The 10,859-nt window shown below is 36.4% G+C and overlaps 1 protein-coding gene across 11 annotated transcripts in view; it reads left to right on the top strand.

Moving 5' to 3' along the window:
• CSPP1 (centrosome and spindle pole associated protein 1) overlaps positions 1-10,859 on the top strand; it is a 66,614-nt gene that overhangs the window by 35,428 nt on the left and 20,327 nt on the right. For 10 of the 11 annotated variants that reach the window (XM_015559548.1, XM_015559540.1, XM_015559543.1 and 7 more), the window contains 4 exons: positions 764-916; positions 4,355-4,467; positions 7,641-7,790; positions 8,512-8,658. In XM_015559548.1, the coding sequence (XP_015415034.1) occupies positions 764-916; positions 4,355-4,467; positions 7,641-7,790; positions 8,512-8,658 (563 nt within the window). The remainder of the gene's footprint in view (positions 1-763; positions 917-4,354; positions 4,468-7,640; positions 7,791-8,511; positions 8,659-10,859) is intronic. The other variant, XM_015559550.1, reaches the window with a different exon arrangement.

The raw sequence follows: 10,859 nt of genomic DNA, 5'->3' as shown, positions 1-10,859 counted from the left end.
AGTGGGTTAGCTGGATGGTTCTGTCTCAGGGTTCCTCACAAGTTGCAGTCCAAGATGTCAGAAGGTGGGGCTGTAGTCGTCTGAAGGCTTGCCTGGTCTGGAAAGTCTGTTTCCAATCTGGCTCCTCACTTGGCTCTGGAGGCCTCAGTTTCAGGTCGCATGGGCCTCTCGCTATGGCTCCTTCAGTGTCCTGGTGATATAATAGCTGGCGTTCTTCAGAGTGAGTGAGGCAGTAGATCAAACAACGTGGAAACCATTATGTCTTTTTATGAAGGAGCCTCAGAAGTCATATACCTTCATTCTGCAATATCCTGTTTATAAGAGTGAGTTACGAACAATGGCCCACACTTGAGGGGAGGGAATTGAGCTCCATCTTGAAGGGAGAATTTGTCAAAGGATTTGTGGATATGTTAAAACTGCACAGATTATATTTTTCCATTAGGAATGCTAATGATCTTGGGTAAAATTCACGATGACTTACTTGAATTGTTGCTGTATTTTCTGTATTAAAGAGAATCCAGGTTCTGAAGTAACAAGAGATAAATATGGTTTTTATGGGTTGTCAAAGATTTTGAGTTTGTTTTGTAACATTATTTTCTAAAAAATCTTTTAAGTTTTCAGGGCACCAAGATATCATTGAATTATTCCAGCTCTGTCCTGGTGTTGTTGTTGGTTCACATTCCCTGCTTTGAGAAAATGTGTTAAGCATACTAATTATAAAAATGTATTTATTGAAATAAATGGCTTATTTTTCCCCTCTCAGCTGATTTGAATAAGATGCACAGACAAAATATAGATGCCTACCATAATCCAGATGCAAGACCATATGAAGATAAAAGGGCTGTTGTATCTCTAGACCAAAATTTAGCCACTTCAAATGCTGAGAGCCTAGAAGATTCTGCAGATAAAAACTCAGGTGTTTAATCACATTCTATCTTTCTTTTACATTTCTAAAATTGTTCAGTAACATTTCTGTTCTCTGATGAAGTCTTATTATATTGAGAATTTGGTTACTCTGAGTCAGGAAGCATAACATGTTATTTGTGCTTTTTATAATACCTTTTCTTCATAGGTATTTTGAAAAAAGTGAATAAGGAAACATAGTTTGCTTCTTAATTAATACTGTTCTCAGCTTTGTAATTTGCTTGTGCATGTTTTAGCTGCTGCTAACATTTTTATTTTGCTAGTATAAGGGCATTGCTCAAAATCAACTAGTCTTTTTACACATAGTTTGTTTTTTATACCCATAACTATTTGAATTGGTGAGAGGTATCAGATGTGGTATGACAAATTGTACAATAAAATTAATTTTTTGCTTGTTTTATAATAATTGTTTGTTCTCCCTTATAAAACCACAATGTACAAAGAAATGAATAATTAAAAGTTTAATTTTATATCGAGTCACATCTCTCCTTTTTTAAGCAAGTATCTTTGGTTTGCTGTTAAGCAACATCCATCAATTAAAAGTTCTAGAAATTGAAAATTACTCATCATCTTTCTTTATGACTTGCCAGGAAAAATTGGCATCATATTTTTCTCAAAGAAAGTTGACGCCTATAAAAGTAACCAGTTATTTGCCACAAATTCTGCTCTTCTACTTTCACAAAAGTTTCGATGTTAGACTAGGAAAGAACTTTACATTAGGAAATCCTTTTAAAATAACTTGGACTAAAATTTTTTATTTTATTTTTAACCCTTGTGACTTACTGACCAAACTGATTAGAATCACTGGCCTTGCATCTCTCAGTCCAGGGTAGCGCTACTCTGTGCAGCCTTTCTTCACGCTCAGGAGGTGGAGTGTTCGTTGTTTCCGTGGGCACCGCTATTTGATCCCTAATTACCAGAAATGCTTTCTTACTTTGACCCACAATAGATTTTGCCCCGTAGATCCACTTTTGATTTTGGGAGCACTAAAATTGAAACTTTTATTTTGATTAAATTATTGATTTGTTTCTCACTCGGGGTCTATAATAATTCAGTGAGCAGTAGGAACATCAAAATACCTATTCCTATTATTGCTGCTAAGAGAATTTTGGCTTCTTTCTGATTACCATTATTTTTCTCTTCACTTGCCTTTTGTTCTCATAGTCTATATTGCGATCTCTGTGCTACAGACCCCATTCTCTGCCCGTTTCTTCCGCATCCAGTTTGTAGTTCTTCCGCATTGTTTGTAGTTCTGTTTCAGCCTCGCACTTCTGTCGTAGTAACTAACAATCACTTAGCTCCGCTTACCAGCAAATCCTGGAAAAATAAAGTTTCCATGACCCCTTCCCAGGAAACAACACAAGCATGATGATTGAATATGCTCGGCAGAATTTCTTGTCCACAGCCTTTCTGCACACCACCAGGGTTCCCTCATTTTTTGTGAGTTGAAATTTTCTCAATTAATTTTCATTCCCTAATAGACTTTCTGAATGCAAGATTTATCCAAAGTCACCTAATTTGTTGCTATTCCATAATATATGTGTATGAGTGTCTGTGTATGTATACACATATGTGTAAATGTTTGTGTATTTATACATGTGTGCACATACACATGTGTGGCATTAATATTTAAAGGCCTTAGGGAACTTAAATACAACTGAAAATTGAATGTTATAGCCCTGACCGGTTTGGCTCAGTGGACAGAGCTTCGGCCTCTGGACCGAAGGGTCCCAGGTTCGATTCCAGTCAAGGGAATGTATCTTGGTTGCGGGCACATCCCCAGTAGGAGGTGTGCAGGAGGCAGCTGGTTGGTGTTTCTCTCTCATCAATGTTTCTAAGTCTCCATCCCTCTCCCTTCCTCTCTGTAAAAAATCAATAAAATATTTTTTTTAAAAGAAAGAAAATTGAATGTTATAATGTGTGCTTAAGGCTCATTATACTCTAATGTTCTGTTTGTTTTGAGGTCTTCCTAATGTTCATTTCCCCCCCTTTATGGTTCTTCGGTGAAGAACCATATTTATGAAGTCTATACTAATTTGGCTTAAATTTATTTTGTGGCTTACCATGATCCCTAGATATATTTCCATTTACTTTGTGTAGAACAGTGTTTCCCTGTGATTTTATTTTTATAAGTTATTATAAATGTTTAGAAGAATTTGTCCTTGTTTTTGATATTTCTTCTCTAATTGCCCCAAAGGCTTAGAATTTGAGTGATCATTGAAGCAAAAAATACCATTCAATTTTCTTGTGCTACCAGCTTTTATACCATAGCATAAGTATTGATTTGGCTGTTTGCTGATCTATTCAAATAAGTATTAATAAATTTAAAGCAAAGAGCAAAGAAACCTAAATAGCAGCTCAACTCTCAAATAGTCGGCCTACACAAACTATATGGGTGAGAGAAAGTAAATGTTTTAGATTGATGGTACAAAGAACGAGTCAGTACACAAAAAGTTATATGAAGCTTAAATTTAAATACTTTTTTTTCTTTCTGCATTCGTAGAGACTCCTGAGGTATTAATTATTTTTCAACTTGCTTTTATGAAATATTTTCCTTTCCCAGAATGTGTAATACTACTTATAGGTAGTAGATAACATTTTTATTGTTCATGTTTATGTCCCATTAATTAGATAGAATTTTTAAATAAAAATTGTAATGACTAAACGAGTCATTTTAATTTTAAAAAGATTTTAGATCGCCGTAACCGGTTTGGCTCAGTGGATAGAGAGCATTGGCCTGCGGACTGAAAGGTCCCAGGTTAGATTCCGGTCAAGGGCATGTACCTTGGTTGCAGGCACATCCCCAGTCGGGGATGTGCTGGAGGCAGCTGATCGATGTTTCTCTCTCATCGATGTTTCTGACTCTCTAGCCCTCTCCCTTCCTCTCTGTAAAAAATCAATAAAATACATTAAAAAAAAGATTTTAGATCTTACTTTCTTGTTTATTTTTTTAATCATAGATAGAAGACTTGGAATTACTGATTTTTTTTAAACAACGTAGATATTTTTTACATATATGTACATAATACATTTAATATATAATTAAGCAGTTTCTTAAAAGGATATTTACATACATGAGAACTTTATGTATTTTTTTCTCTCCATAAATTTTACTTTAAAGCCTTTGCTGTAATCTGAGTTGATTAGCTATTATGGAGTACCTTTTATGTTTTCTTGGTGTCTTTAAGGTACAGATATATTATGATTTTTCAACTATTTTATTTTAGTTTCACCATTTTTCTTTGTCGCATTACTTTTCACTTGGTCTTCAGATTCTAATCTCAGTTTTCCTTTTTGACTGTAATCTCTGGATTTTCATATTTAGCACATTTTATCAAAATACGAATTTAATAGCTAACTCTTCATTCCTGACTGTTTACTTTTTCTAAGCAATGCCTAATGGTATGTTTTGGCAAATTTCTTTTTCAAGGTCATATACAAACACAGAGCTCTCCTTTTGCTCGGGGAAATGTATTTGGTGAGCCCCCAACTGAACTTCAGATTAGACAGCAAGAAACATACAAGAATTTTCTTCGATTTCAGGTGAAATGTTTATTTGATCATAGTTTCAAGTTTCATAAAAGTTTTAATGAACTGAACTTGCAAAGATTTTATCCACATGCTGAATAAATTTTAAGGTGCCATGCAGTTTTCTACAATTTCTAATATATATCAGATATAGATAGTACTAAAATTATGTCACTTGATTTGAAAAAAAGAATAAGGAGACAGGTGTACCAGTTGACTTAATCTTTTCTAAACTTTATTAAATCACTAATTGTTAAAGAGTGCTGAAATTTCTAAAACTGAAGGTAATAAAATATTCACCTTTTAGGTAGAGAATTACTCTTTTTAGATGCTTATGTATTAGTAGAATGTCAATAATTTTTCCCCCAAAAGATTTGATATTCTTGACTCAGTAGTATAGATTGTAAATAAATTAAAATATGATGTAATCATAATTGCATTTATTTGCTGCATTTATGTATGTAAACAGATAGCATTTAAAATATTAGAAATGCCCAAAGGAAGGCACTTATGCATCCAGTGTTTATTAAGCAAACAGACTTCTCCATACTGTGCCCACCCTTGTGCTGAATACTGGAGAGCACCTGAGATGAACGAGAGGCCTGCCTGTGAGAGACTCACAGTTTCTTCTCCCCTCCCGTCACCCCTTCTCCACCCACACTGACATTCCAGTGTCAGATTAATTCTGGGATCTGTTTAATCTTCCTTTCATAGGGCTTCTTCACATGTTACTCTTTTTTTACTCAAACCCTGGTGGTAGCTTTTCTTTTCTATAGGAATTTCCAAATTCCTTAGCCTGACATTTAAGGCTATCCAATCTAATCCCAGGCTCTTAACTTCCTCTAAAAGAGATTCTACTCAAAGATGTTACCTTTCTAATTCTTATTTTGTGGCCTCTTACCTAAGGGAATGACATAATAGATGCAGTCTTAAGGATGCTCTGGCATCAGTGTTGAGGGTATATTTTTGGGAGGTTTAAAACATTGGAAGCAGGGGTATTTTACTAGAGTGGTGACTGTGGAAATGATGGAAAGGCCTTTCTCATGAATGACAGAATGAATAGAGTTATTGAATATCAGAAAGTGGAATCAGAGGCCCCAGGGACATTGGCCACTCAAGTCAGGCAGCAGCATTTTGAGGGATACAGAGTTACTGGTTGAACTTGAAAGATCCTGTGGTATGTTGCCTATAATGACAGCAAGTCAGAATTCAAGTAGATTCTATTGTACTTAGCAAGTGTTGCACGGTCGAGGGTAGAATTCAGGAAAAACAAAATATTGCAAAATGTATAGCTTGTTATTGTTTATAGGGTACTTTTACATATAGTATCTTATTAAACCTCAAAACTCTCTGAGAAAGGTATTTTATTTTATGATATGCAATTAAGATACAGGCAGAGAGGCTCATCTATGGTGGTTGAGCCACTGCTGGGACCCAAGTCTCATTTCAGCATCACATCTGTAGGTACAGAACTTACAGTTCTAGGAAATTTTTCCCTCTGGGAAAATCTAATAATGGGGGCGCTTTGACTATGTTAGTTTCAGAGTAAGTCCAGCTTTCAGTTCTCCCACTTGTAAACCCTCAGTGTCAAATGGTGGTTTACATATTTTCTTTTACCAGTCTCTTAACCGTCCCCATTTTTCACCCTCAAAGTGTAACCCAGAACTAGTTAAATGATACTTATTATTACTATCAACAGTAGTATAGTGTCAGACAGATATAACTCCAAACTTAAGTGTTAAAAGAGATGCTGTAAAATGTTCAGATCTGTGCACAAAGATGGCCTTGGCTCCTTATCTGCACCAAAAATTTAAGTTATGCAGCAGAAGTCTTCACGTGGCTAGAATTTGGTAAACAACACATGTGAGTGTTTAGGTACCATTTTTAATTAGAACTTTAAAAGTAAAACATTTAATAAACTACTTGTAGAACCTTTGAAGCATTTTTGTATTATACAGTTTGAAAACCACTCACCTAGAAGCTAGCTGTCCTCTTTCTGGTAAGGACTGTGTAGCATTTTTGTTGGAACAACATTTCTATGGACTCATGAGGTGTGTGACTCATTTATAATTGTGACCCTTAATGGAGAAGGGACTCTGATTGTGATTTTTTTTCACAGAGTGGGAAGAAGTGGGGAACTGAGTGTTAGATGTGATGTTTTGCCATATAGATAATAAGTGATGTTTTCTCTAGGTATATGATACTTGGAGAAATGATTATGAGCACACTGCTTAGTACTAAATGTTAGGATTGTGCATATTTAATGTTTTTTTGAGAAGAGTTGGAAAAAACCCTAGTATATGCAACCATGGGACATGCATGAAGATTAAAGTTCTTACAGCTTAGAAAATTGACAGCGCTAGATATAACAATGTTGAAGCTAGAGGCAGTGCAGATAGGAGCAGTGAAATAATACAAGTGGCTGTAATCAATATCTACTTAAGAGTAATTGAAACCTATTGAGTACCCAGTATGCACACTTCCTTCCCTACTTCACCGTTGGAGGATGCAGACTCTCTGACGGTGCCTTCTGCCAGGACTTGGACTCTGCCTTAGAATGTCCCCCCACATATTCAGCACTGCACGCCACCGGGACATTCAAGATGAAATTGTACTAGTTGCACTGAGTCCTGGTGGCTGAAGTCCTCCTCACCTTACAACTAACCAGTAGATAAGACAGAAGGAAGGATGTTCTGAGGGAGGGGTACTTGGATAAGGAATGGTTGGATGCTGAAACACTGATTTGCTGTTTCAGGATCCTAATCAAGCCAGGGAGCTGAGACATCTCGTATCAGTTGCTACAGAATAACATAAACATGAATTACTTAGTACCTTCTATAGAGGAGGCACTTCCACATTTTTCACATTTTCTTTACATCCATTCTTTGAGCACTCCTGTGAGATGTAGACATTAGTATCTCTTTTTACAAGAGGAGAAAACTGAACAAGAAAGTTTCTTAAGGTCTCACAGTTTGTAAGTATTTGGTGGAGCTGGAATGTTACTCATAGCTCTTAACATTACATTATGTAGCCTTCCTAATAAAATACAAGAGATGAAAAATTTAGGAAGTTATTTTAACTTTCAGAAAGAAGATACAAATGTTGAATTCATAGGCTACTAGGAAAAAACAAGTGGTATTCCAACTTTGTAGTAGTTTACAAAGAAATAACTAGGCTTAATTCTTTAGATTGCGGAGAAGAAACGAAGAGAGGAAGCTGAGCGCGAGAGACTGAGGATTGAAGAAGAAAAAGAAGAAAAACGGCTCGCAGAACAGAGGGCACGGATCCAGCAAGAGTATGAAGAGGAACAGGAGAAGAAGCGGGAGAAAGAGGAGGAGGTGCATTTTTTTCCTACTCCAGTTTTCTGTTAGTCTGAAGTGGAATTTTTATTCTGACTTGAGAAGATATATATTACTTACAGAGGAGACTAGTCCTGGGGTACATTTAGAAAATTCCAGATCAGTGTCCACTCATTGGATATTCTATTAAAGTTGAAAGACTAGGTTAAGGAGAGAGAAATGATGACATTTTAAGCCAAAAAATAGTTTAGGCTGACTAAGGAGGTTATAAGACTAGAGGTCTGGTGCACGAATTCATGCACGGGTGGGGTTCGGTCTGCCAGCACCAATGGGGGCTGATCAGGCCAGGCCAGTGGCGGGGAGGGGAAGGGGAGGCAAATTGGGGCTGGGTGAGCCGGGGGTAGGGGGCACAGGATGGCTGGGGGGAGGGGTCATGGTGGTTGGGGGTCCAATTGGGGGCAATGTGTGTCATAGCAGTTGGTTGTTCCAGTTGTTCTGGTGGCTTGGCTTTTATATATATAGATGCCTAATACTTTATTATTAAGCAAACAGTGTCTTGATGTTAAAGAACACTATTTCACTATGGGGAAAAAAGAGGAACAACTGTAATCTGAACAATAAAGATTTAATTAAAAAAATAACACTATTTCATTTATATCTTCAATTTTATATCTATTTCAGACAAATAAGGCAGCACATTTTTTAATGGACTATAAGAATGTATGTATGAAGTGTATATATTTTTCTCTTTATTTTAAAGCAAAGACTAAAAAATGAAGAGCTTATTCGGTTAGCTGAAAAAAGACGAAAAGAAGCAGAAAAGAAGAAGAAAGAAGAAGAAGAAAAACATAACCAACAACTTCAGCATTACTATGAAAGAGAAAATATAATTGGGAAAGAAACAAAGGTAAGCTTCAGACAAAAATGTCAAGCCTGCAGGTTATCCCACCTTGAGTGTGAGTGTTGTAGAATTGTTATCATAAAGGGGAGAGTGGAGGAGGGGCATCTGCCCCCCTTCTATTGTTCAGTGGCCTCTACGGGTGCCCAAACTGAGCTCCTGGGACCGGGTGATATCATTGAGCTTTGTTGCTGTTTTCCCCCAGTGAGTGTAATAGGTTTACTGAGCTCGTGGTCTTGTTTCTATTGTCTGTGGACCAGCACCCTCCAAACCGTTCATGACAAGTACAGAAATTGCAAATAAGTGTTTGGAAATTTATGTATCAATTTGTCAAAGTAATTTAATGTCTGTTGAATCTACTAATACAGAGTTGGGCTTAAATTGTGTCATATCATTTTAAAAATTTCATTTATCTAGTAATGCGTTCTGACTCTTTTTGCACATTTGTCCACAATGGATCGGAAATTAAAGGAGAAAACCTGGAGGGTCACCACAGGCTGGTTTGAAGTCGGTATTCTAAGGTAGAGGAGGGTTGTAGTTCACAGTTAGGTACATGAATCAAAGTTATTAGACAGGTTTTCTTCCTAGAAAGCCACTTGCCCCTTAGCGGATCTAGTTTACTAGTAAACCTGTGCTCATATTTCAAAGCTGTATTTAAAATCCTTTATGCATAGATATCATGGGGGACTTGTAAAAATGTCTATTCTTGGGTCTCATCTATAAAGTATCTGATTTACTGAGTTCGAGGCTAGCCCAGGAATCTGCATTTTATGACCATCCTTAGGGGTTCAGATGCAGTTGGCTTGTAGACCACACTTTAAAAATATATATTTATTTTTATTGATTTCAGAGAGGAGGGGAGAGGTAGAATCATTGATTGGTGGCTTCTGGCATGTCCCACAGTAGGGCTCGAACCCACAACCTGGGCATGTGCCTTGACCGGGAATCAAACTGTGACCTCCTGGTTCATATGTTGATGCTCAACCACTGAGCCACACCAGCCAGGCTGTACTCTTTTAGTTTTTGTCACCATTTTTTTTAGCTTGTATATTTATTTAAACCCTAAGTTTTTTTAAACCCTAATCTGAGAGTTAAATCTTTTAGATAGGATGTCTAAATCTATTTATGTTTATCATAATCAATATATTTAATCATATTAATGGAATACCTAACTTTTTGTTTTGCTTCCTTGGTAGTTACTTGTTTCCTTATTATGTGGACTATGTTTTGTTTACTTCATTCTCTACAGATTATATTGTACTTATGATTCTGCTTTTGGTCATCTGGAAGTTTTATCAAAGTCACCAATGAATGTAGTATTTGATTTTCTGTTGTGCAAAGTGAACAATTTAACATCTGCATATATATATGAGCTCTGATCTGGAGAGGTGTTTTTACCCAAATTACAATTGCATTTCATTTTGTTGAGAGTTTATGTTTTCAGCATTTTGATTTTAATGTGAAGTGGGAACTGTTAGCTTTATTACACCGTAAACTGAAATCCTGTTTTATTTTCATGTGGAGACATAGAATCCTAATATGATCTGGAAACTCCCTCCTCCATGATGAGGGAGTCATATTTTTAAAATAAGGATATCAAAACTGTTCATGTTTATCATAACTGATACATTGTTTTTCTGTCATTTTTAAATTGTTTTTATTTTATTATTTTTTAATTAAATCTTTATTGTTCAGATTATTACATTTGTTACTCTTTTTTCCCCCCATAGCTCCCCTCCACCCAGTTCCCACCCCACCCTCTGTCCTTACCCCCTGCCCCACTGTCCTCATCCCTAGGTGCACGATTTTTGTCGAGTCTCTTCCTGCACCCCCACACCCCTTTCCCCCTCAAAAATAGTCAGTCAACTCCCTTTCTATGCCCCTGGTTTTATTATATTCACCAGTTTACTCTGTTCATCAGATTTTTTATTCACTTGTTTTTCAGATTCACTTGTTGATAGATATGTATTTGCTATTCATAATTTTTACCTTTTCCTTTTTCTTCTTCCTCTACTTAAAGAATACCTTTCAGCATTTCATATACTACTGGTTTGGTGGTGATGAACTCCTTTAGCTTTTCCTTATCTGTGAAGCTCTTTATCTGACCTTCAATTCTGAATGATAGCTTTCCTGGATAAAGTAGTCTTGGTTGTAGGTTCTTGGTATTCATCACTTTGAATATTTCTTGCCACTTCCTTCTGGCCTGCACT

This window comes from Myotis davidii, unplaced genomic scaffold, assembly GCF_000327345.1.
Source record: "Myotis davidii unplaced genomic scaffold, ASM32734v1 scaffold393, whole genome shotgun sequence".
NCBI lineage: Eukaryota > Metazoa > Chordata > Mammalia > Chiroptera > Vespertilionidae > Myotis > Myotis davidii.
This window is presented reverse-complemented; position numbering and strand designations above follow the sequence as displayed.